Genomic DNA, 26,513 nt, shown 5'->3' with positions numbered 1-26,513 from the left:
ATCGCCTACAAGAGGTATCCCAAGTTTATGAGCCTACAATTTTCATATAATTCAACATCATATCGTCCTATTGTCTGCCCCTAGGGATCGAACCGGGGTCAGCTTTAACCGAGGTATAGGAGTGGGAAAGTCAAATCCATAGAATTCGTATTGATATAAGACTACAGAAGTGGCCAATACTGTTTTTTTTTTTTATTTATTTATTTAAGAAGGATTTATTTAATTTTTATTCTATCATTAAGCCAAATTAAGCCAAATAGCTGAACGTGGCCTATCAGTCTTTTTAAGACTGTTGGCTCTGTCTTCCTCGCAAGGGATATAGACGTGACTATATATTTGTACGTATGTTTTCAATAAGGAACGTATGTATGTTTAGTTGTAATGTTTCAACATTTTAAAAGTTTATGCCAATAAGATATTATTATTTCATGGATTTAATTATAAACTGCTTAAAAAGCATGTGACATTGCAAATACTAATAAACGAATTAGTTGGGATTAGGAGTAATCCAACTTCAAAGGTCAGACAATAACAGTAACTTGAATTACTTGACCATCCATACATGTTTTTTTTTCTATGACTACTCTAAAAAAGGTAGACGTAATATCATACGTACCTATGCATAAAAGAGTTACAAGTAATAAGTCAGTTTTTAACATGGATTGTAAGAAAATCTGTAACTTACACATTAAATTGATAAACCGTGATAAAAAGATATTAATTGAAAAATTGTTTGCGCACAGCGGAATGTAACAACTGAATTTGACATTTCAATCTTAAGTGTTACCAACCATCAATAAAGCTCATAAAAAAAATTTTAGCTTTGAAACTTAAATATAATTTACACCTTCGTTTAATGTTCATATTATCATTGCATTATTAATACATATTCAAACATCATTCATTGACAATATTTTTTTTTGTTCTATCTCTATTTTATTTCACAATGAGAAATATCCAGAGTCTAATTTAATTTTCTTTTACGTATGGCAACATCGTTTAGTAATTTCTTTTTACTTCGGTTCTTTGCCGTGTTGTTTTGGGTATGTTGTTCAATCTGTAAAAATCGTGAAATTGCAGTGATATTATTTTTTAAAATCAATTACTTGCCTTTACCAATTGTATTTTGTGGTCGAAATAATGATTATTTTCAAAGTAAAGGCCGATAGTGGTCAAAATATGTACCGGGACAGTTTGACATTTAGCACGCATAGGGTGTCAATAACCTAAATAGTTTGGTGTTTTTAAATGAAACGTGGTATTTTACGTTTTCAGCGAAGAGCGTCAAAATGAAGTACAACAAGCTCGTCACATCCTCGCGGAGGAAAAACAGGAAGAGGCATTTCAGCGCCCCTTCTCATATACGAAGAGTTCTCATGTCGTCTCCATTATCTAAGGAATTGAGGCAGAAATTCAACGTCAAATCTATGCCAATCCGCAAAGACGACGAAGTTCAGGTAACGAGAAACCTTAGTTAATTCCTAATAAATTCGTAAACAAAAATGTTCGACGGTATAGGTTATGGTTGCCGTCAATCTTACATTTTTCACGTGGGTGCAAAATAAAGTGATGAAGACAAACCATTCACAGACAGCTGACGATTGCTTGCTCGTGACGGATGAACTGAAGGTTTTCTTCAGTGAATCTGTAACTTGCCTTGCTAGTCAGTACCATGGTTCAAAAATTGGCTCTGATTATTTTGCCTCAATAATGTAATGTACATCTTGAGACTCACTGAACAAAGAACAGGAAGAAGTTTTACTATTTAATGGTCGAAGCTCATTTACAATTTAGAAAGTGAAAAACATTATAATTCATCTAAAACCTGCAAGAGAAAGGTTACAATTCTCAATAAATAGGTTGAAATTAAGTAAATACTTCATCCTCTTTAAAATTTCAAATAAGTATGTTTACAAAAGACTTATTTGTGTCTCAAGCTAAGTCTATGTTGAAATACATTATAATAATAGTTCCAAACTTAATATTCTGATATAAGTTCCCTATTACATATGTCTGTAAATCATTTTTTTCAACCAGGTGAAACTGCAGCTCCTTTTAAATTTTTCAGGTTGTCCGAGGGCACTACAAAGGCCAACAAGTAGGCAAAGTAGTCCAAGTGTACCGTAAGAAATTCGTTGTCTATATTGAGAGGATCCAGCGTGAAAAGGCTAACGGTGCCAGTGTATATGTAGGCATCCACCCCTCAAAGGTTTGTCAATTCACTGTTTTAGTTATTCTGTGACAAAATTATCTTTTATAAATATATACCTTTTTGATCATTATCACTACACGGATTGAGAAAGTAATAAGCAATAAAGTCTTGTAGAGGTATAATTAAAAATCTTTGAAATGACGGACCTAGGTTTTACCTAGAACTTTTTCTATTAGTTAACAATGTACCAAATGTGTATGGACATATTTTTTGATCCAAGACATATTGTGATGTTGGAATCAGGCAGCTGAATGGTAATTGATCTAATTTAGTTTGTTTTTAGAATATTTGGCAGACAAATTGCAGTTCCTATATTGTATTTTCCCACTTTTCCATTTTTGGATACATTGTGATCATAGGGGAACCCCAGGCTAAAATGCTAATGTTTAAAGTTTTGATCCTATAAGACAGAAAATGAGTGACTGACTGAAAAGATTTTATAAAATATCATATGTGCTATTAATGTATTTTTTTAAGAGCTTTAATTGCTTATTTAAAATTCTAAAAGTCCCACAATTTACTATTCTACTACACTAGAAAGCACTAATACTCATATTTGTACTGAAATTGTGTTATGCTAAGAACAATGTTTGTTATTGTGTTTTTATTAAGTTATATATTTTGAAAGTGTGTGTGATTGGGTAATACCACATTTATATGGGTTGTCTGCTAGAACATTGAGTGAAATATTAATATCTTTCATGCATTCTGTTGGTAACCTAATAAAATAAAAATGATGATATCTTTTCACTTAGACTATGTTATCACTTCTCACACGTACCTGAAGGTTTATGTGAGAATGGGCATAGCTACTGCTGAAACACTTCCATGGCTCTGATCATCTTACCATAAACTACCAATTTCTTTACAATGTCAACCATAGACTTACAATTTCTTTTTTGTTCCCAGTGCGTAATTGTCAAACTAAAGATGAACAAGGATCGGAAATCGATTCTGGATCGCAGGGCGAAGGGCAGGCTGGCCGCCCTTGGCAAGGATAAGGGAAAATACACTGAGGAAACCGCCACCGCAATGGAGACCTCTTGAACACATAGATTATAAGACAAATAAAAATCCAAAATTCAAATATTTCTGCTTTTATTTTTGTAGATTTACGAACCTTGTAATCCAGGTATAAACAATCTGTATGCCGCGCCTTGCATTTCTTATTTAAGTACGGTCACCGTGTATGTGATACACGGTGACCGTACTACCGTACATCACAGGTGTTGGACCTGAATCTGAAGTAAAAAATATCATTGCTACTAACCAATGATGAACGTCAAGATGACGGAGCCACCTCGCAAAACACAAATATTGTCGAACCAGCCCTTAGTACCAGGTTTGTACCTTTTGGTACCTATATCAAAAAATTTTGTACCTCAAAGAATTCAAAAATATCGATTGTGATATATGGTTCCTCCATCTTGACGTCAAAATGGAGGAACCACCTTCGTTTCTTATAAAAATATAATGTATACCGTCGAGATGACCACACGGACACTTAGTACCTGGTTAGTACCTCCCAAGATCTTAACGCTATAATCGTTTTTTAAGAAAATAATTAACAAAATGAAAATGACAGAAGTGCCTGTGATTAATTAAAGCAAAATGAATTAAACAAAAACTTTACTTCAAAATAGTTCTAGGCGTTTAGGATTTAGTACAAAAAATTATATTTATTAATTATTTAAAAGCACAATGCAAATGTTATGTCATTTAAACGAGTTGTATATAACCAAATAAATAATAATAATAGAACCAAATTTTTTGATATAGGTACCAAAAGGTACAAACCAGGTACTAAGGGCTGGTTCGACAATATTTGTGTTTTGCGAGGTGGCTCCGTCATCTTGACGTTCATAACCAATGATTGAGTGAGAATCGTTTCATGTAAAAATTTCGACTATCCAGAATCGTAGTCATGGCGTACCTCTATTGCGAGTATGCAACCTGGACTAACCCAAGAGGAATACTGCCAACATCTAACCACATAACTAATACCTACTTCTCCCACTGTGAGTAGCAGCGGAACAGCTGCTTCCTCATGGTCAATAAACGGGAGAATTCCACTATTCCTAAGGGCCATACATCATATCATCACGCCCGTCTCCTATTGGGGCAGGCAGACTAGATTTTTACGGGTACTCCTAACGTGTCTTTTTAAGGCATTTGAAATTTGGTCCTTAAAATTTAGACGTAGCTGGCCCTTTTCCACTTAGTCGGCTCTGCCTTATAAATTCCTTTCGTTAATCTGTGCTCTTCCATTCTCTCGACATGTCTACACCATCTCAACATACCCTTTTCAATTTTGGTCACCCATATCCTCTTTCACTCCACACATTTCTCTAACATCGAGTCTACCATCATGCCTGGGAGTCGAGTCTGTAGAAAATAAATGTGCCAAGTTATAATGCAGTTTCTGTCAGCACTGCTGGACACCTAAATAGTATTGAGTAGTTCGACTACATGAATATCATGTCGCGTGTCATCGGGTGATTCCATGACTATCACAGTTTTAATGTTAACATTTTTGACCTATATATCTATAATGATCTATATAGTTGTTGAACACAATATCCCAATATATTCGATGGCGAAAATATGTCAAAAAGGGAAAGCAAACAAAAATTTAGATATTTAAATTTATTCATGTAAAAAAATGTATGAGAAATTGAGCACCTCATTCATTTTCATTACTTATCAACTAAGATTAAGCATGCGAACTTCATCTGTCGGCGTAACTCCAAAAAAAATTACTTATGTAGATACATTGCTACCTACTTTTGTTTTACAATTTTATTCAGGCTGGTTTAAGAGTGACGCCGGCAAGACGCGCCGTTGAGTAGCGCGTTCTACCAGAGGCGCGCTGTGAAACGGGTAGCGCCTATCGCGTTTCGTTGCAACGTACTTTGACACTTTGGCAGCGCGTCTTAGGACCGGCTTTTGAGCTGCGTTACTATGAAACAAGGCTACTATCTAATGCAAAATACACCGCGTGTGTAGCCGGCACTGATTAATCGCGTGACTCTGAAATCAGCCTTACTTGTTCATGACATTTTTTGAGTGGATGGAGCGAAAGTTTCAAAGCTGGCAATCAGATATTCAGTACACTTTTCCAGACTGATGTGTGTGTTAAGAATCATGGCTAGTTGTTTCACCAGAAAACGTCAAATTAATCTGCACAGAGACATCTATATAAAATGATCAGTCTCATTATTTGATTATTATTATAATATAGGTTTAACCACTAGTTATAGGAATATTGTATACACAAACAGCTAAAAATATATTATGGTACATTCAACAGTATAAAAATGTTTGCAAAGCTGTGAAATGAGTTTGTTCCTCGCTCAAAACATGTAGTTATTAGATTTGTAAAAACATCTGAATATAATTAGGCATATTAATATGAAATAGTGCATCAATCTTTAGAAATAGTCAATATTCCACATCAGTTTATTGACCAGGTGCAACTACTGTTACTATTTTGTTCTCGCTATTCTGTTGTGTTGAAGGGTCTAACTTCCTTATTAGCACTTATAGCGCCATTTCAGCTTATCATTGTCCCAAATAATCAAACTATGGCTATTTGATTTATGAAATATCAATAAATACTAAATTATTGGCAGGATCCTTTGCTCTTTGGCTCCAAAACTTTAAACCGCAACTTCAGTTTTGTGTTCCGCCTGTAGATTTGACTTGGACGCACATTTGTATCGTTTCTTTACTTCATTGTTTAAGCCTTCCCTATTTCTTGCTATTTCTATAGCATAAAATTGAACTCTTGGCACTAAGATCGTATTTTCTTCAGAGTAATCACCATTAGTGTCTGCTCTCAATAGTGTACCAAAGCTGTAATCTTCTACAGTCATTTTGAACTTCTCGCAGAATAATCTCCAGCGTGCCTTGTTCGTACTGTTTTTAATTTCATTCTCTTTGATATATTTAACATCTAGGTCTGGGAAATCTTGCCTGAAGTGAGTATAAATGAGGTCGTCGTGAGGAGTCAGCCGCAACCACCTGGTGTCAACGGAACAGAGCATCTGGAAAAACCAACATTCTTTTTATACAATAAAAATTTGCTCTCAAGTGGAACTTGAACCCACACCTCAAAAAGCATGGAAACAATAATTTTAATGTAATCTTTAAGGATATCTTGTGGAAAGTATGAAGAAATATAGAAAGAGCTTTATTTAATAAATATTATTGTACTGTGTATATTGTACTGTCCTGTGCCTTTAAACTGAATCATGCCTGTTCAAAGCCAATTTCCCTGCCCATATCTCTGTTTCCTAATAACTTAGGGACTTTCAAGGCAAGAGTGCAAAAACATTATTTGAGCTTGCATGTACACTTACCTACGTAACTTAAAAATAACCTAAGACTTTAGTTCCCATTACACCTAACCCTTTTTCCCCTACCTCCGAAATCTCTACGTTTGTGCTCCTTTGTACTACAAAACTTTCATAGTGTACACTCCCTACACATTATTATCTTTAACTTGACCTCTTTTACTAACAATACCTAGGTACTTGTTGTGTTTGTAAATTTGTTAGATCGTATAACCATTCATCAACCAATTTCGTAACTTTGTGTCTCTTCAATCCATGACATTGGCAGAATCACCGAAAGTCAGGTGGAAGCCATAATATAGAAAAGAAAGAATGAAAGAACAGCTCACATGCAAAAACAAAATAGTATGGTAAAAACTAACATTAAAGTAGATATCGCTGTGTTCCATAGCTCTAGCTGCCCACATATGCTCCAAGGTCTCATCATTGCCAAATTCGTCAGCCGGTCTCGACAGCACATCCTAAAAATATAATAGAACAATGAAATATCTCTTTCCCATAAATGTCATAAAAGGCAATTAAGTATGAAATGAATGTTTGTACCTGCAATTATATAAGTTTTATACTTGCAAATTATAAAACCTGCAAGAATAAAACTATTCCATAAACAAAATGATGAAAGTGAAGAAAAAGCATTGTGTGTGCGAGCTTATCTTTTTAAAGTAAGTCCAACAAGAAATGTTGGGATCGTTCTTTGTCAATGTGCCATTGTCTGAATCTCAATTCAATCTCGAAACCCACTACCTGAACATAGCCTTCGTATCTTTTCGAGCCTTTTGGCTCTGTCTGCCTCGTAAAGTTGTGAGAGATAATTATGTACATTTAAGTTAATAAAACATCATGCCGGTACGGTTCTATTTAGCACATAAGACCTATACAAATTACATGGATTTCATTAATATCCTAACAAATTATATTTGCCGATCATTTGTTATTTATGAAAATAGCACACATTTATAGAAAGAAAGAAAGAAATATCTTTATTTGGCGCAAGATGTAAAATAACATTTTCATTCATAAACAGAGATAAAAATAATATTAAATATCTAAAAAAAATTTGCTACTGACAAACAAACAGAACCAACAATGTTTAAAATAACTGTTTATCTTACAGCATAGTAATCCTATAATATTTCTTACCATTGCAAAGTTATTTCTATCGATTTATTTATTTCTTTCTTGAAAATCCGGCGTTACTACAAGCTAAAAATAACAATACAAAAATGCACGCACGCACACAAAAACACGTGCGATTTCTTCAGTCTGCCACTGTGTTGCCAACTGTCCTCGACTGACGAATTGACGACGGACTGACGTAACGTATAATAAAAATATAGTCATTGCTTTTCTTCACCCTATTTCGGGACCAAACAGTATGTAATCACTTCCTTTTATGAGTCGCGAGTTCCTTAAAAAAAGGAAAGTACTAAAATAACGAAATAAAAATGGATTAGCCAACATGTAGGCCGCAAATAAAATTGACAATGCAACATTGTGCCAAAGCCAATATCGAGAAAAAGGATGTAGGGATTTTATCGATAACAGTATAAAAATTTGTCGTTTATACATACATACATACATACAATCACGTCTATATCCCTTGCGGGGTAGACAGAGCCTACAGTCTTGTAAAGACTGATAGGCCACGTTCAGCTATTTGGCTTTAAGATAGGATTGAGATTCAAAATACTGACAGGTTGCTAGCCCATCGCCTAAAAGGAGAATCCCAAGTTTATAAGCCTACCCCTTAGTCGGCTTTTACGACATCCATGGGAAAGAGATGGAGTGGTCCTATTCTTTTTTGTATTGGTGCCGGAAACCACACGACACATACACTGGAATAATATAAGGACGTCCTGGCAAAGGGTCAGGTCAAGAGTACCCGAAACCGCCGAGCTTGTATGAAGAGAGTTATAAATGTGGATCAAGCGAAGGAAGTATGCAGAGATCGTGGCTAGTGGAAAGATGCAGTCTCTGCCTACCCCTCCGGGAAAGGGGCGTGATTTTATGTATGCATGTATCTATTTTTAATCAAATCAAATCAAATAAAATGTTGTTGCTAAATATGTTTTGTATTTTTTCATAATGTATTTAGCAATTTTCTTGAAATCTTTTATATTTTTCTAAACCAGAGATTATAGGTATATGTATACATACAGAATAAAAATATAACTTAAAAGCTTTTTCTTTAATAGACCGAATTGTAAACTGTCAGCTTTTGGCAGCGTTTCCACCCGCGTGAAATGTACCCTGTCTCCACTTTAACATTATCAACTTTTCCACTAACACTTAATAGATAGAATAAACCTTTATTCAATCTCCATACCATATTTCACGTGACAAAATAAACAAGGAAAGAAAAGAAAGTGATTTTATCCAATTCACCTAAATTTTTACCAAATAACTTAAAAGCATATTGGCATTTGATTTAACAAGGTTTAAAAAATGCAGATTCTTTTATATAGCGTCGTAAAAATTATTAATTGACTAGCAGCCGCCTGTGACTTCGTCCGCGATCTTAGAAACAGTAGACTCATTATTAATAGTTTTTTATTTAAGAAATTCTAATCCCTAGTCCAAACAACACGGCCATTTGCATCTCATTTGGACGCTTACCACGGTCAAAATGAGGGCCCAAGACCTGGCTGTCATATTGTATGTGGTCCAGTTGTAAATAATCACGTTTGATGGAACGTTATCTTGACGTAGGTGCGAAAAAGACATCTTGTATGCATTTGACAGCTGTCGCAAAGAACAAGTACTAAATGGACTTTTTTCATGAATAAAATGTTTTATTAATCGAAATGTCGCAGTATATCTACTTTATTACTGCGTTAATTAGTACAGATATTACTTTGTTAAATTAAATTAAAAGGAAAATGAATAGAATTAAAAAATGTCAAAAGTTCGAAATACTGTCTAGGTTTATTTAATTTCATATCTTTGTAGGGATTTGACAGCTAGCGATCGAGCGTGCGTTTTTTGTTAAGCACTGACAAAGATGGATAATTTAATTGCAATGAAGATAGAAAGAGACGTGTAAAAGACTATGATGCAGGCGAACGACATGCCACAGACAGACAAAACATTCGGCCATCTTCGTTGACGCACGCACAGCTCGTACATTTTCGTCAGATTTCGGTTATTTCTTCGTCATTCATTTTCGATTGGTCGAAAGTAGACGAGGGTGGCGCATGCGCGTTCTGCCGACGCCATCTCTGAAACTACTGTGCCTATTATGTACTTGTTCAAAGTGAGGTGCATGTTAATTTGTGGATAAAACTGTTGTTGAATCATGAAAATATTACGTCGCGAGTGAAACCAAGTATTTGTTTTATATCCCGAACGAAAAAGTGCAATTTCCAGTACTCTTCCAACGGCGGGCGAATCTTACGGAAGTTTCTTGGAATAGCATCGCATATTTTTTGCGGCTATCTCCACCGCGGTCGAAACACTGAGTAAATCTATGAGCTTCAGTCATCAAAACAGCTAGTGGTAACTTTCCAACGATATATTTTAATCATATTCTTGTTGTTTGTATTAGAAAGTACTTTTATGCGCGGGACTAACCCCGTTCGTTGTTACTTCGGAATATACCACGAATGTACCTAGTTACGTTTATGTATGAGTGTGATTGTTGTGGGTCAAAGGCGTCCTAGCGTGTTATGTAGCGTCAACAACTTCACTGACCTGTCAAACTTTGTGTTTCAGCTTGTGTACACTCTCTGGACGGGTATAATATGAATTCCGCCTTAAAGCCGGTATTGTCACAGCCGCAACCGGCCGGTCAAGCGAGTCCCGCCAAAGCGAACGTGGCTACAGCTAACCACGCTGTGGGGCTCCCTCAGGGTGCACAGAACTCCCTGCATCACGGCCCTAACCATGGCAACAGCCTTGTAGGCCAGAACCTTACAGCTCACGTGCCTGCAGCTCAGCCGCTTCCGCACGCAGCTCCTTCCATGGCCCCCGTCACCGCCAACATGGCGCAGATGGCACAGAATATGAGTCACCATGGCAACCTCTCCCATGTTACACAGAACTCTGTTACACCTGCCAATAATGCTGCGAGTCCAAGTAAAAGCGCCAGCACTAGTGCACCGCTAAGTTTAGTGCAAGACAAACCTAATGCTCCGACACCATCACAGCCACTTGCTCTAACTAGGACTCTTGAGAAGAAAGAACCTGATTCTACAGGACAAGCTAATGGTACTATTGAGTCACCTAAGTCTGGGTCAAATGCCCCAGCGTCTCTCAAACCCCACAATCCTGAGCCAAATAAAGATAAACAAGACATTGCTAAGACATCACCAAGCACTCCAAAGCCCCCTGAAAAACCAAGTACTCCTAACAATACTCCAAATACACCACAGAAAACTGAAGGGGCCAATAACCCTGTAAGCCAGGCTGATGGTCCAGCTCAACCAAAAGTGGCCACAGCTAATGAGCCTACAGAGAAATCTCCATCCAAACCAACAGAGTTGAAACCATCACCAACTGCTGACGTCGCTCCCACTCAGAGTGACAGCAAGCCAGTGCCTGAATCGGCCAATGATAGTCAATTACAAGATAAACAGGCCACTCCCACCAAACCAGAGGCCTCGACGGCGGAGAGCTCTAAGACCGAGAGCCCGGCTAAGCCAGAGGAAAAAAGAGAAGAGGCAAAGGTTGAGAAATCTCAAAGCGCATCAGAAAATAAGGGAGATGAAAAGGTTGGTAAGCTTGAAGCTGCTAAAGAGGAGCAGGAGCAAGATAAGCCCCAGAAGGTAGAAAAAGTTGATACTCCAGTGGAAAAAGTTGAAGAGAAAAAATCCGAATCTAAAACACCAGCAAAGGAAGTAAAAGCCCTTGCAAAGTCAACTTTGAAGTTGGCGACTGTGACCCCTCCAATAAGAAAGAGAAGGCAAGCATCATTGAATAAGACAGCTGATGGCCCGAGTCCGCCGAAAAAGGCTGCAACGGAAGCAGAGTCTACTCCCGATTCTAGAACAAAAAGAAATAGGACTCAGGTTTGTCGCTTTTTTTTACTTATTGTTATTGGTGGGTATTTGTTTAAAGTGCCGTGTTATTAGTGCCGTTGGTTTCCGGCACCAATAGAAAAAAGAATAGAACCACTCTATCTCTTTCCCATGGATGTCATAAAAGGAGACTAAGAGATAGGCTTATGAAAATTTGGATTTTACATCTATCATGAATGCAAACAGCTGAACATGGCCTTACAGTCTTCAAGACTGTCAGCTCTGTCTACCCGGCAAGGGATATAGACGTGATTATATGTATGTAGGTTATTATTAAGTAGATACCTGCCACACACGCAGTTACTCTGTCTGATCTCCCAAAGGATCCATTCTTCATTATTATTTATTTCTTTTGTTGGATCTGATCCACTCTGAAATATTCAGTTGGGAAGGGGATCAGATGTATCAGATTTTGGGGATTAGACCAGAATAGCTCAATTATCCTAGGTCAAAATAAATTCAATGTTAATATGTACAGATGAATGTTTATACAGGTTTATTTGATGCAAAACATAGATTAAGCTACAAGATAAACATAGCAATGACTCAATTTCTATGATTATTTTATGAGTAGGAATTAAGTTTATCATAATTAAAATTAACTAGGCTGGGGGCAAGACAACATTGAAATTAAAACTGAGAGAGTAAAACATATAAGTTTTTTACTAAGAGTGATAAGTTTGAGTTTGAATGACATGAGATGATATAATCACAATATATCATCATGATCTAAATATAAACTATGCTAATAAAATTGTTTGTTTGATGCCCATATTAAAATGCTAACACCCAAAATTAACCTAATATTTGTCCCTACATGATTTATTATACTTAATTTATTTAATTAATTTAGTCATGTAGGGAAGAATCATTAAGCTAGTCCTTAGATCATATATTTATGAACTAAGAGCTAGTCCTTAGTCTTTTTTACTTAAAGATAGTATAGTATCAAATATCAAAATAGTATACTCAAGTATAGGATAATAATAATTAAAATTTTGGTACATTTTTGAATATAAATTGTCATATTTTTAATTTGCATTTTGAAATTTGTGACAAATAAACAGTTCTTTTCTTTCTTTCTTAGAAAAAAAGTTATTTTCTTTCATGACCTGATGGACCTGCATTGATGATTAAAGTTAAAAGTTTATTTTGAAAACACTTTAATTTTTATTTTAAATCTGTTTTCTTAAGTATGTATCTATCAAAGTATACTGTGGTGTTTTAAATAAATTTTGTAAGAAATAAAAAAGTTTGTAAAAATAGGGAACTTGGTAGTATAATAACTAAACTTAATTAAAATACAATAACAAAAAAAAATTAGGAATTTCTAATGTCCAATAAATTGAATTCCAGGTACAACTGTACCAGTCTCCGACTCCTGAGATCGCTATGGCTACCAAGCTGTCAGCCTCTGCGGGCCGCTCCACGCCGACCAAACCCAACGATGACAAGCTGATAGTTTTCTACAAGTAAGTACACAGAATAGAATAGATTTATTTTCAAAATTGGATACAAGGTATCACTTATTGACGTCACATCACCTAAATCTAATTATAACTACTACCGCTTCCAAAGCGCATGTGTAGAAGAAGCGGCGGAACAAACTACACTGCAGCATTTTCATCGGACGTCAATATACAAATATAGATCTCTTAAATTTAAATCATGGACGAATTCAATGTGAAAGTCTACATTAAAAACCATGAATGAATGTAGAACTCCACATGTTTTGATATGGATACCTATATGCCAGCGGGGTTAGCATGGTACGCGCTATCGCTGTCCCGTTTCATGTCATAATAAAAAGCGAAACAGAGATAATGATAGAATGGAGATTCAAATAGTGACAAGTTGCTAACCCTTTGCCTAACAAAATAGTCCCAAGTTAATAAGCCTATCCCTTAGTCGCTTTTTACGACATCAATAGGAAATATATGAAGTTGTTTCTAAAGTAATCCTACAATTTATTCCAGGAACGAGTACCTCGCGGTCCGTAACGCCGAAGGTGGCTTCTACGTGTGCCAAGCTATGCAAAACGTGTATCGTACCACCCGGAAGATCAAGATCCGTTGGCTGTCACAGGACAAGACCGCCGATCCATCCGGAGAGACTTATAAGCCTGATTTCTATGATGTTACGGGTGAGATTAAAAAAAATTAAGTAATACTTCTTTTCGATTTTCACTTTGAAATTTCTGTGTTCCTTAATCTTTTATAGTTTTAAGATAAAATTGACTTGAATCCAAAATTCTTATTTATAATATGAAATGATTTTATGTTACTTTAATAGTCGCCTCGCTTGCAATTTGCAGTTTTAGATAGGTAAAAAAATAAGAACATTTATAGGGTTATTTTCATTTTATGTCGAATACCGTTTTTGTCCGATTTACAGTAGATAATAATATTGCATATAAAATCTGAGGCACAGATACAAACCCATAATAGTAATAAATAAACACAAAAAACAAATCTTGAAATAATTGTTCATTATTCGTAATTCAAAATTTTTTTTTTGTCCAATATACAGTGACGATAAAGTGTAATATTATATAACGACAAAAAAAAAAAGGGATAGCTGTTCTCAATTCGAATGATTTTTTTTTATAAAGCATACAAATTTCAGACATGGAATGCGTGCTGACGACCCTGTCGCTGTCGCGCGCCCCGGGCGGCGGCGGCGCGCAGCTGCTGAAGGCGGGCGAGCACGCGCGCGCCAGCTCCATACTGCAACGCGCTATCAAGGCCGAGCAGAGCGGGGGCAACAACATGGAACTGACAGAGGAACACCCCGATGGCCGTGAGTATTCGATTTAACAACGTTCCATTTTTGAATTTTGTTTTCTTTTTAATTATTTGCAGTTCTTTTGTTTTTTTTTTTGTTATTAATAGGAATCAATACTAAATTCTTCTTAGAATTGTGTTTACGATTTTATGGCGTTCTAAAATTAAAAAAACCTTTAATAAAAAAAAGTTCTTTCAGTAGAATATATGATTTTGCTTTCATATTTATGAAAGCCTAATGTTTGTTCTAAGGGGACTATGATAATATAATAATAACTTGTATCCGAAAAGTTCCCTTATGTTGGATATTTATCGGGCAGATAGCTGTTCATAAAACCTACCATATCTATGGGCAGGTAGTAAATTACCGTTTAAAACTGACAAATCTTTTTCAAGTGTACAAAGTTTATTATCACTACATGATGTCTGTAGCAGACCAAGACATTTGGAGCTTAACTGAGAATGCAATCAGGAGATCATTTACAAACGTCGATAACTTCTCTCTCATTCAGAGGTTCACGCAAGAAATGAGAGAGAAGTATGATTTATCAACTTGAATAGCCTTAACATATGATCAAAAAAGGGATTTTAGTCAAGATTTTGAAAACTTTAATGGTTGTTAAGTCTAAAATATTTTGTCGTAAATTGTCTTAATTGCATGATGAGTGAAAATTGTTTTTTTTATTAGGTTTTGTTTTTTTTTTAATGAGCCATATATTTGTTTTTTTTTTGTGGTAATTTTGCCTTCGTTTGCAGCTTAAAATGTCTATTTCGCAGTACCTATTACAGAATTTGTTTGCAATGCACATTGCACTTATTTTTATATAGCTTTATTGTTATGTGTTTTGTTGATAGACTACAACAAATGTCTGAACTTTGAAACTCAAGCTGAAATTTGGATTCAAAATTAGCTAAAGACCTTCGTATAAACTTACTTCTTTGTACAGAATATAGAAAAAAAAATATATATACAATTATGACATTAAGTAAAGATTTATTACCTTTTATATATCACAAGTAAGTTTGTATGGAGCAAGATAGTACTTTGCTTAATTTTTTTGGTTATACGAACATGATATCGAGAATTGAAATTAGTATAAAAATAGATTAGCGGGTTACGGGATAAGAGTGTTTCTCTCTGAATTTTATGATAAAAAATATATTTTTTTTAATGATCATAATATGTTTGCTTTTATACTTCCGATAAAAGGCGGTTAAGTGACAAAAACAAACGAAGCTTGCCGCAAAATAAGTAGTTTTGAAGGATACAATTTAACTTACATGTATATTTAACTTGTAAGTTTATTTGACACGTGAAGTTTTCTTTTTTTCATGGTGATGATACCACCTCTAAATAAACTTTCAGTGTGGACTTCAGAATATGAAAACAGAAGTCAAAGACTGTTCTTTCTTTCTTAAATTAATAAATCTATGCAGCCTGCATTTAGGTGTAAAAACAAAACGTACATAGACTGTGGTTTTAAAAAGTAAAAAAAAAACAAATGTCACTTAATCACCTTTTAGTTTGCAGCAATATTTTTATTGTATAGCGATATTGAGCTTCTTATATCAAATGTATGCTTCAACATATGAATATATATGTGTGAGAGCATGTACTGGGCACGGGTTAACTTTGTCTGTCTGTCTGTAGTGGATTTGTCGCTATACACAGACGAGTCACAACTGGAGAAGAAGAGGAAACGCGGATCGAAGTCGTCGCCGACGAAGGAGGCGGACGAGACTGCTGTGAGTAGTTTTATATTCTCTCTAGTTAACCTCTAAGCTGCCGAACTCGCGGTCCGATTTACACTCGCATCTGACGCGGTAAACCAATTTTTCGATCGAGAAAGTAGTATTTCCTAACTTATAGTAATGCAAAAAAAATAAAAAACTGAGCTGATCAGAGCTTAAGCGGTTGAGGCCAGTGCACTGATCAGTGCTTAGGCAGCTGAGAAGTTAAGATAATAATTGATACTTCTACCATAGACGTATAAAAAAGGCGGATATAGTGTGGCTTAAAAAAAGTGAAGCATCGTAATGGCGGCGTCGTACGCATGTGTGGGTGACAGAAAACTTGCTATTTCGTGAGATAATCTATGACGCATCTTTGACATAATGGCGGCCGACTGTCACACTATTGCTGAAAGTGTGTGCGTGGCGTGTATTTATACAGAGGGCTATATTTATATACTATTGGTGCTTCATTAAAGTAAAACTCCGTCTTCTTTTTTTTCTACGTCTACGACTTCTACTATGACCAATGAGTTTTTATAGGAGTGTGCGTTAAAAGGATAAACCCGTACTCACTGAGTCCGCAGTTGAAAGTCGCTTTATATAGTACACGTTTAACCACAATTTAGGTCGATGTAAAGCGGATCCTGTAAAAGTTATAGTGTGTTCCTAATTAATACAAAATTAAGGCCAAGAGGTTTTAAGTTCAAGTAATGAGGGAAATTATCTTTGTCCTCTTACATAACTAAACTAACATGACCAAACTAACTCTTTTAAGAGAAGATATTTCGCTGTTCTTTTACTAAAAATGCACATTACTGACATAATCATGAAATGCAATAAAAAAACAGCGATACTAATACAACGTACCAATTTCCAGAAAGAAGTTTCGACGCCCTTAAAAAAGGCGCGAACGACGCCCAAGCGTAGCCCGAAAAGCGCGCGAAAATCCAAATCAACACCGACACCGACCAAACCACAGACAAATAAACGAAAATCGGCAGGTACCACGCCCTCTGTGGCGAGCACAAGCAAGGTAGGCATAGTACAACGGATATATAGAAATGTACGTATCAGCAATCACAGCCATTTACATTCATGTCAGACTGAAGGTGTGTGTGGTCGCTTTCGACGTCTCGCTCGCGATTAAAAGGTTGCTTTGTGTGCGCGAGCGAGACGCCGATGTGTCTGTTTAGTGCGGTCTTGATTTAAATTATATTGTAGATTCGATTTTTTTACGTTCCTTTTTTGAATTATATTCGTTGTTTAGAAGTTTTAACTGAAAATGCATGCCTATGTACCTTCTATTTTTAATCTTAGCCAAATTTTTTATAAGTGAATAGTTTTTCTACAAATAATTGAATAAAAGTAACAATGCATGGAGTTAAGATTTCCAAAAAATGGTATGCATTTTTAGTTAAGATAAACTGTTTTAAATTTCCAAAAAAAGTCTACTAAAAATCTATAACTTTTAAATGTACTGATGTTTTTTTTTGTGTTTCGCTAAACAGACAAAGCGCAGTTAGAATTTGTCCATAAAAGTGATTAGTTAGAAGAATATTGTTGATAGATCGTTTGATGACTGGATTATTTTTACAAATGCGCATGCTTATTGTACATATTCGAGGATCCAGTTTCCAACCGGAATTATTTTTGGTCGAGGTATATTATTTTAATTTTTTTATTCACAGTCATACCACACATTGGATTCGTGTTAGGGTTAATAGGCTCTCAGACTAAGGCATAAGGATAGGTCGAATAAATTTGACCGGAAACCGTTATTTATCGTTCAATATAGTTTTTATAATTTTTGATGATTAAATCAATAGGAATTATTAACAACTGTTTTATTGATACCTAGGTACATAGCTAAAACAGTTTGTCGAAGTTAAACTAAATTTTCGCCACAAATACCTGAATAATTAAATTTCTTTTTTCGGTTTTCGGTGAAATTTAATTCGTTTAAAAGTTTTATCAAACTTCATTTAATATGCTACCGTCAAAATAGAATGCACGATTGCATGATTATTTTCCGAAACTAAGACCGGCTAAGGAATATAGAATTTATTTTTTGTTTAACTCTTAGAAAACTTTCTCTATAGAGAAACTTTGTTATTTCTCTTTTAGAATTCTGTCTTTTTCTGCCCAAGAATTTCTGTTTTATGGGTCGTATGGTTCAGGAATAGAAATAAGTTTCAACTCTTTCAAAGCGGGAATAGATTTAATTTGGTATAAATGTCCTCAAAATTAAAGCACTTTACATTGAGAATATGTTATATTTTTGTATAATTTAACATTTTCCATATTAGAACTTTTGAACAAAGTTTTCAACAAATACAACAAAGTTTTTTCGAAGTTTTTTTTGGTATTTATACGGTTATTATCTCAAAATACTCTAAATCCTTAGTTTTTTTAGGGTCAGATGATTAAAGTTTATGAAATTTCCAAATGTTCTTCTATTCCCGCGCATTTTCTCTTAAAACTAACAATTTCTAATTAATTTGAAGATTTCTTTAGAAAACTTTGACTAACACTTCAATTCGTTTCCAACATTCACATTCACTCATCATCATCGCTTGCTTTTTGTGTTTTTAACATTTTACATATGTTTATTTATAATTAATCGCCTCAGTTCTTCTATTGTTTGCGATTATTATCTTACTGTTTTTTATTTGGCATGCTCTTATCGCATGAGTTATGTTTTGGTATTATTTTTTTAGGGAAACTGTAAGTCTGATGTACTTATATTAAATATTAAAAGCTAATTACGTATTTGTTATATAAGTATTTTTATAAAATACTACCGTTCCCTTACGTCTCGCTCGTGGTAAATGAAAAATTTTGGTAATTGCCTTTCCCGCGGGAATTTCGGGAAATACCCTCGTAGTGCACCCATAGACCACATAAGTAACCAAGATGTTAAATTTTAAATTCCTTGACCCAGAGAAAGTAGACTCAGACTTACTGTTTCCCTTTATTCAATACCAATGTGTGTTATAACAATAATTACAACTAATATGTCACTGGTTTATTATGTAATATAAATGTAATAAAATTTGTAACTTTGAGGACCCAAGTGGCAATGTCGTAAAGTTAATTTTTAAACTGATTAAGAACAGTCCAATGATATGAAATGCCTAAAATAAATAAAACCTTTATGTGTGTGTTCCAATGTTAAGTAGTATGTCAATGCAATTGAGATGTGGACTATTTTTGGGAAAGCGTTTAAAACCATGCGTATAAATACCAAATATAACCCAAACTTGTCTATTTTTGAGCCAAAAGTCATAAAGAATGAATTTTCTCTAATAAGAGAAAATTTTAATGTTTTCTTTTTTTTGGCTCCTGTTATCAACGATTGCATTGACACGTAACTGAACAACAACTAAGTACATTCCCCCTTCCTCACTTAACCAAGAAACCTTCCTCAGACCGCGACGGCGGTGACGGAGAAGGCTAAAGCCAAGAGCACGCCTAAGAGAACCCCAGCGAAGAAGGAGACGCCTGTGTCCACGCCCACGAGGAAGGGAAGGAGATCTACGGCTGGTAAGGAATTATTTTATCATGTATTTATTAATTTATTACTTACATATAAAGCGAACAGTAATTAATAAATATACACGGGACAAATTACACAGATTGAGTTAGCCTCGAAGTAAATTCGAAACTTTGGTTACGAGGTACTAACTAAAAGATACAATATTGACTTATATAGATAAACATCCAAGACCTGGGTGAATTAGAAGAGACAAGATAGCTAACGATTAATTGGGATTGATATCATATGATATGATTGAATGATTTATAAGCTTCTAATTTGCGATTAGGCGCTATCCTGTATAAGAATCCCAAATTACGAGGGTCTCCCTTCATTTCTGTTAATGTTTCTCAATGCATATACATACATACCTACATATGGTCACGTCTATATCCCTTGTGGGCTAGACAGAGCAAACAGTCTTTTTAAGACTGATAGGCCACGTTTAGCTGTTTGGCTCAATGATAGAATTGAGATACAAATAGAGACAGGTTGCTAGCCCATCGCCTATAGAAGAATCCCAAGTTTGTAAGCCTATCCCTTAGTCGCCTTTTACGACATCCATGGGAAAGAGATGGAGTGGTCCTTTTGTTTTTTGAATTGGTGCCAGGAACCACACGGCACCTCAATGCAAATATTTCCTTTAATTTTACATCTTTCCCCCCAGCTGAAAGTAAACCCATAGTGCCCACTCCGTCGACGTCCACCGGCAAGACCACTCGCACGCCACGAAAGCCGCCGGCCAAGAAATAATAGTGTTATATCATAGACTCTACGTGGTTTGTACTTCGCTCCGATAGTTGTGACACTGACGGCTGGAGGGTAAACGACATGTTACATTTAAAAAAAGAACACTAGACTATAAACCGAATATTTTTGTTTTCGTATTCCTCAAAGTTACATTTAAAAAAAAAATAGACTTAGACTATAAACCGATTTTTTTTTGTATTCCTCAAAGTGCTTGTATCCATGGCCATCCAAACTTAACTTTTTTTTTATATAGTTAATTATCTAGTTCCTTTATTGTTTGCCAGTTGACTGGAAGATATATTGATTTGCAATAAATATATCACAAACCAACAAATTATTATGCTCCATTAAGTAATATTGTGTCGGAAAAGAGTACTGTCGATAAGACTGGAAATTTAAAAAATGGCGTATAACATACGTTTTTATAATAAACCCCCCCAATTAGTTAAAAATCTGCAAATTCTCCTTCCGTTAGTGCCATGACTAAAGGATTAAGTTGATATTTATTTTATCGATCTATCAGCATAATCATTTCGTATTTACTTTTGTAACCCGCTGTTTTTTAAGTTATTTTATTGGGTAATTAAGACTCAAATTAAGTACACTGTTGTTGTAAAATGGATAACGTATGCCTCGTCAAATTATTACAAATATTGTAATGGATTCCGTAATCTTTTATATGAGGATATTCCTTTAAGAAACCAGTTGTACACTCGCATTTGCATCGCTACTGTTTAAATAGTTGAACGATCCATTAAAAGAACAGACAAAGATTTATTCAAAGGTTATAGAAGGTATCATCTAATGACGTTAACACCGCTTTTAATTATAGTAAAATTGGTATTTTCATTTATCAGTCAAATATCTACTATATCAATACAAAATTTGTGAGTGTAAAATTGGTTTAACGGTTCTTGTGGAACCTATAAGCCTGCCACGGGTAGGTAATCCGCCTTTCTTAAAATCGTAGGTGTAGTGTAGTTACGGAATCCATAGTCTCTTTTCTATCTTTAGACAATTTTAGAATCAGTACGAAGATTGTAATCGATTATAAAATCTGGTAATCGCATTAAATAGTGACGTGCAATCGAACGGACAGTGACTCTATTAATAAAAGAAAATCAGAATCCAAGCGTTGGTTTAATTAAACATTCATTTACACAAAATTATGTGGTCAAAACGTAGGTTAAACATTCTTTCGACGAAATATGAAAAATATGGGTAAAAATAATGCTGATCAATAAACTTTCGGTAAAACATTTTAACTCTGTAATTGGCAGCGCGTCACTATATCGTTATAAATGTTCAACAGCATCAGATATTCGTTTTTTTTTACATCACAAGTAGATTTCCGTGAAATTTATTATTATGGACGAAGATATGAATATAAAGGTTAATTTACTAACGTAACTAACTATTAATTTTAAGAAATCTAGAGATCACTGTAAATATTTTACAATTAACAAAGTAAAAATGTTAACAATTTCTTTTTTCGGTTGATGGAGTAACCTATTTGTTCCCGAAGGTGAATTGGATTGTAGTTAATTAATATTTTATGCATTCGAGCATTTTTTATTTGTTTAAGGTTGGGAGTATATTTCCATGTAAAAGACCTTGTATTTTAAGCAAGGAAAATTATAATTTCCGCCCTGTTTGAATATATGGGACGTTACTCCATAACCAAGTTAGCAGTGGTTTATGAAGGTTGACGAGGTCAGGTTGCCTTAGTTAACTGTAGGCAATAGTTTTAGACATTTGTAAGTTTATGATAAAATGCGAGAGTATTCGGTAAAAATATTCGGTTAGGCATTGTGGCGGAATTTTATATATCAGTACAAAGAATTTAAAATTATCAAATGTTTTTATCATTGGACGATTTTGGCTTCATATAAAAATATATTTTGATATGATCGGTGTTTATTTTGGTTAAGATATAGTAGTGTTGCCATGAATAATGGCGAATTTTGGATAAAAATGAATTGCAATAATGTCATGCCTGTTTGGACCAAAATTTCTGTCTTGAAAATGCGTTAAAATCGTGTACAGTCGAATACCAAATGTTAAAAATGTTCACTGCCTGTTTGTAGTGATAATTCATGAAGAATATAGATAAATGAAATCTATTTACCCTTATTAGAACAATTACCATTTCTATGTTGTAAAGAATTTGTTTTTGCAAAGGAAAATTTAAATTCAATGTAAAGTTCGTTCGCTTTGTCACCTTTTGACTGAATAGCAGGTTTGCATGACGTGCTATCTACAAAACAACAAATATTTTAGACGATGCAGTGAACTGAAACCATCTTCCTCCATCGATTTCATACCTAAAGCGGTAATATATAAGCGAATGGACTATATTTCCAGCGGTATCATGATGTACTATTGTATATCCTCCGATATTCCGGCTAATTTTGTTACATCACTTGTGACTTTATTGACTATGTTTTAAGGTTGTTTACTAGGCGTTCTTGGCCCAGCATTTTGTTGTTTTGTTTTCCATAAACCTGTTGGATAATGAGTGCGCGTGTGTGTGAAAAACATTAGAAACTCTTTAAGTACCTAAAGTTTAGGTGGTATTTTTAATAATAGGTTAATTTCTAAAAAAGAATAAGCTTAGATATAAATTATTGTGTGTGTATTTTCTGTTTATGATGTGTACCTATGTGGAGAGAATGTTTGTGACACGGCCCTCTCTGGTACAATAGTTGTAAAACATATTTTAGCGTTTTATACAAAAGATATCAATTCAGAAGTACTATTGTAACAGAAAGTCCACAAATTTATATGAAATTCAGAATTAAATATAATAATTTAAGATAACTTGATGTTTTATTTTGCTTAAAATACCCAATGGATGGGGAGCTCAAGGTGCGAATGTGACCACGATCATGTACGGGTTTTACGATGTTTCTCCTGACTGAAAGAGCATCAATTAGCAATTATTAAACTAATGTACATAATGTCTTTGCTTTCATTCAACTAAACAGTTACTTTTAGGATAAACATATTTCAGACAAAATTGTAGATAACGCAAATGTAATTTTTATTTTCTGATAAAAATCTATTAGTAAATGAGTTATTATCTGTATTAAATACAGTATTGGGTATAGTCACATCTGCACCATAAGTTGATTTATTTCGATTGAGAAGATAGTTTTAGGTGGAGATTGTGCAAAGTACCATCAAGACGCTAGATTTCTTACCACAAAAATAGTATGTAACTATTTACACGCACAACCTTTCTGAAAGGAGCGTTCTTAGCGTTGCGACTGACTTAAACAAAATCGACGTACTTGCCTCACATTGTGACAACTTAATGAGATAGACCGAAATTTACTTGTAAGATCATATACGATACTCTTGGAGAATTTAATGCAATTCGCAAGTAGTTAGCGATAAACACAATCAAATCTCATGGCCATAAACCATGTCATGTCAGGAAGGCAATTGGTACTAGAATCTGCATATTTCAAAATGGATATAACTACAGTATAATTCAATCATTGAATTGCCGTGTGGTTCCCGGCGCTAAAGAATAGGGCCACGTCATCTCTTTTCCTTGGATGTCGTAAAAGGCGACTAACGGGTAGGCCAATAAACTTGCCATTCTTCTTGACGGCATTGGGCTAGCAAATCATACATACATACATAAAATCACGCCTCTTTCCCGGAGGGGTAAGCAGAGACTACCTCTTTCCACTTGCCACGATCTCTGCATATTTCCCTCGCTTCATCCACATTCACAGTCAGAGTCGCTAGCAAATCAACCTGTCACTATTTGAATCTCAATGGCATTAAAGCTATACAGTTCAACATGGTCTTTTCGTCTTTTAATGACTGTTGGCTCTGTCTACCCCACAAGGGATATAGATGTATGTAGATTTGAAAAGTAAAATATATTATTCAAATTAATAACATTTATTCTTAATCATCTACAGTTTCTAATGGGTACTCTGACATAATTAACCCCCTTGACCATAAGGTCTCTGCTATTTGTAGCTTATCTGACTCATTTGGAGCATCCAGATTTTCCACCGATACATACTGGGGGTATGAAGTTATCAGGGTCTCAATTGCTGGTGCCAATTCCTCCTCTATTTCAAGATAAGGTAACTCACTTCCATGATATTCCAAAGAATTCTCAACATAATAGTACAGTCTGATTCGGTCTTCTGAAACCATTCTCAAAATATTCTTACGTAATAATCTAATTTTTGTATCAAGACTTATTTCAACTCTATTCAAAACTTTGCCATCTTTCATTACAACATCATTGTCACTAAAAACTGTGACAGCCTTCTCTAAGTCACTCAGAACAGGAGGCAATGCATCATGCTGATAATTCTTATTCATCTGATCAACGGCCTCATCTATTGGTAAATTATCTTTTATTTTATCAAAGAGAGATCTCACAAGTTCCTCAATTTCTTTCCTTCGTGGAGTTTGAACGTCGGAATTGACTAGACCGAAGTTGTCATAAATATCAAATGGCAAACCTTTTCGGAATTCCACATTTTCTGTGATAGCAAGTTGTAAAGCAGCCGGAATCATTTTTTCGAATAAATCTGCCCAAGAGTGTTTCTGATACATGCTGACTGTGACGTGAAGTGAGTGCTCACCCTCTATAGTCACTCCCTGATGGATGTAGCCTCGAGGGAGGTACAGCATATCCCCAGCTTCTAAAGTCACTTCTAATATTGGTTCTCCTATTTCCTCTTGCTCAAAATTTTTGGAGGATACTCTTGGTAGTACTTCTTCTTCAGTTATAGGTTTGTAAACTCTCCAGTGCTTTTTCCCTTCAGACTGTAATATGAAAGCTTCTATATCATCATAATGAGGAGCAAAACCTTGGCTATCTGGAGGTGTTAGATATGCATTGGCACCAACAAATGAATTGAAGAATTCTTGTAATGTTGCATTTAATAAATGCAGTTTTTGCATGTAAGTTTGTGGATTCAATAGTCTAATACTGCATCCATTGACATAATAATCCCAAACTAAGTATGGATGGGCTCTGCCCTCAGGATTATGTGTCTCTCGTTTGCCATCGACATATGATGTTATATCTATATTTTTTGTGAACTGGATGTTGTCATTACGTAGCATCTTGTCAATTATAGGTGTTGAAATTAAATCCCTGTAATACTTAGGCTTGTTTCTGGCTATATGAAGTGGTTTCTTTTCCCAAACTCGATTTAGGAAATCATTTGGATCATATGGTGCTATCATCCACTTAAAAACTTTCAGACCTTCTTCAACACTATCAGTTTCCACAGGAGTGAACTCAAAACTACAATTATCTGAATGTTCATTTTCTTCAGCTTCTAATTTAGGTGCAGTTATCAATGCAGGTATATCTTCACTTTCAGAGTTATTTTGTTTTCTTTTTACTTTTTCTTCGAAGCTTTTATTGTGTTGGACCGCTTCCTTATTTTTCTTCTTCTTATGAAGTTTCTTTTTAGCAATGTTTTTGCTATCTTTGTCTTTTTTCTGTATCTGTTTTACTTTATGAGCGAGTTTCATCATGATCTCGTCGGACAGTTCTTTTGTTGCTTTTGGTGAGGGAATAACTTGTGGTTTTAAAGCCTTTTTCTTCTTTTCTTGCTTTTTAACTTTCTTCTTACTATTGTAGATCGCGAAAGCAGATACCGGCGAATCCATTCTTCAGAAATAAACACGTGAATATTAGTAAGCTTTAATACTGACGAATTATGACGTCTTTTGCAATACAACTTTGGTTAGTACAAGAAATGAACACTAATTTCAATACAGCCAACAGAATAATTCTTTAATCATATTTTTTAAACTTTAAAAATATTAAATTAATAAAAAGGTATGGTATGTATCGGTTTCGAGGTTACTTTAAAATTATTATCAGCTGAATTGTCAATGTCAATAACTGAAAGCTGTATTGACAATAATAGATTGTCATTGTTATTGATACCTACGTTCTGAAATCAAGATTTTGATATACATATTATAGGACACATCTACATTCTCTGTACGTGGAGGCTTGTTGGAGGCTGGGTGGCTTTATGCTTGACCACAGGCTTTGACATCTACTAACTTCATAGTGTTTACAATCTAACTCATAAGATCTGTGATTAAGATATCTATCTACCTGCAGCC

At 34.9% G+C, this 26,513-nt stretch overlaps 4 protein-coding genes across 5 annotated transcripts; 2 read left to right on the top strand and 2 right to left on the bottom strand.

Annotated features, from left to right (window-relative positions):
* The first annotated feature begins 904 nt into the window (after nucleotides 1–904).
* Nucleotides 905–3,301, top strand: LOC106137335 (large ribosomal subunit protein uL24). The gene is made up of 4 exons (XM_013338145.2): nucleotides 905–1,043; nucleotides 1,276–1,457; nucleotides 2,069–2,209; nucleotides 3,122–3,301. Exons 2-4 carry the CDS (start codon nucleotides 1,290–1,292, stop codon nucleotides 3,257–3,259), a joined length of 447 nt encoding a protein of 148 aa, XP_013193599.1. The 5' UTR covers nucleotides 905–1,043; nucleotides 1,276–1,289; the 3' UTR covers nucleotides 3,260–3,301.
* A 1,542-nt stretch (nucleotides 3,302–4,843) lies between these two features.
* On the bottom strand, nucleotides 4,844–7,866 carry LOC106137351 (protein PBDC1). The gene is made up of 3 exons (XM_013338163.2): nucleotides 7,708–7,866; nucleotides 6,930–7,028; nucleotides 4,844–6,258 (listed from the first exon to the last, which is right to left on the bottom strand). Exons 1-3 carry the CDS (start codon nucleotides 7,708–7,710, stop codon nucleotides 5,872–5,874), a joined length of 489 nt encoding a protein of 162 aa, XP_013193617.1. The 5' UTR covers nucleotides 7,711–7,866; the 3' UTR covers nucleotides 4,844–5,871.
* A 1,843-nt stretch (nucleotides 7,867–9,709) lies between these two features.
* Nucleotides 9,710–23,204, top strand: LOC106137372 (proteoglycan 4). Of its 2 annotated transcripts, none has more exons than XM_013338190.2 (9): nucleotides 9,710–10,062; nucleotides 10,279–11,573; nucleotides 12,939–13,054; nucleotides 13,559–13,725; nucleotides 14,208–14,381; nucleotides 16,038–16,111; nucleotides 16,977–17,132; nucleotides 19,528–19,642; nucleotides 20,302–23,204. In XM_013338190.2, the coding sequence occupies exons 2-9, from the start codon at nucleotides 10,308–10,310 to the stop codon at nucleotides 20,385–20,387; spliced, it is 2,154 nt and encodes a 717-aa protein (XP_013193644.2). In that variant the 5' UTR covers nucleotides 9,710–10,062; nucleotides 10,279–10,307; the 3' UTR covers nucleotides 20,388–23,204. The 2 variants fall into 2 exon arrangements, with proteins under 2 accessions (XP_013193644.2, XP_013193643.2); XM_013338189.2 differs by having other exon boundaries at nucleotides 9,711–10,062; nucleotides 16,017–16,111.
* A 1,079-nt stretch (nucleotides 23,205–24,283) lies between these two features.
* LOC106137348 (bifunctional lysine-specific demethylase and histidyl-hydroxylase NO66) lies at nucleotides 24,284–26,261 on the bottom strand. The gene has a single exon (XM_013338159.2). It carries the CDS (start codon nucleotides 26,043–26,045, stop codon nucleotides 24,309–24,311), a length of 1,737 nt encoding a protein of 578 aa, XP_013193613.2. The 5' UTR covers nucleotides 26,046–26,261; the 3' UTR covers nucleotides 24,284–24,308.
* Nucleotides 26,262–26,513: the final 252 nt, after the last annotated feature.

This window comes from Amyelois transitella, chromosome 8 (genome assembly GCF_032362555.1).
Source record: "Amyelois transitella isolate CPQ chromosome 8, ilAmyTran1.1, whole genome shotgun sequence".
NCBI classification, from domain to species: domain Eukaryota; kingdom Metazoa; phylum Arthropoda; class Insecta; order Lepidoptera; family Pyralidae; genus Amyelois; species Amyelois transitella.
This window is presented reverse-complemented; position numbering and strand designations above follow the sequence as displayed.

Excerpts from the sequence above, each read along its gene's own strand:
- LOC106137351 (XM_013338163.2), bottom strand. Across the intron at positions 6,259-6,929 it reads ACAGCGATATCTACTTTAAT|ATGCTCTGTTCCGTTGACAC; the intron begins GTTAGTTTTTAC and ends TGGTTTTTCCAG.
- LOC106137348 (XM_013338159.2), bottom strand. The coding sequence starts at position 26,045 with ATGGATTCGCCGGTATCTGCTTTCGCGATCTACAATAGTAAGAAGAAA.
- LOC106137372 (XM_013338189.2), top strand. The coding sequence starts at position 10,308 with ATGAATTCCGCCTTAAAGCCGGTATTGTCACAGCCGCAACCGGCCGGT. Across the intron at positions 16,112-16,976 it reads AGGAGGCGGACGAGACTGCT|AAAGAAGTTTCGACGCCCTT; the intron begins GTGAGTAGTTTT and ends ACCAATTTCCAG. Across the intron at positions 17,133-19,527 it reads CTGTGGCGAGCACAAGCAAG|ACCGCGACGGCGGTGACGGA; the intron begins GTAGGCATAGTA and ends AACCTTCCTCAG.
- LOC106137335 (XM_013338145.2), top strand. The coding sequence starts at position 1,290 with ATGAAGTACAACAAGCTCGTCACATCCTCGCGGAGGAAAAACAGGAAG. Across the intron at positions 1,458-2,068 it reads GCAAAGACGACGAAGTTCAG|GTTGTCCGAGGGCACTACAA; the intron begins GTAACGAGAAAC and ends TAAATTTTTCAG. Across the intron at positions 2,210-3,121 it reads TAGGCATCCACCCCTCAAAG|TGCGTAATTGTCAAACTAAA; the intron begins GTTTGTCAATTC and ends TTTTGTTCCCAG.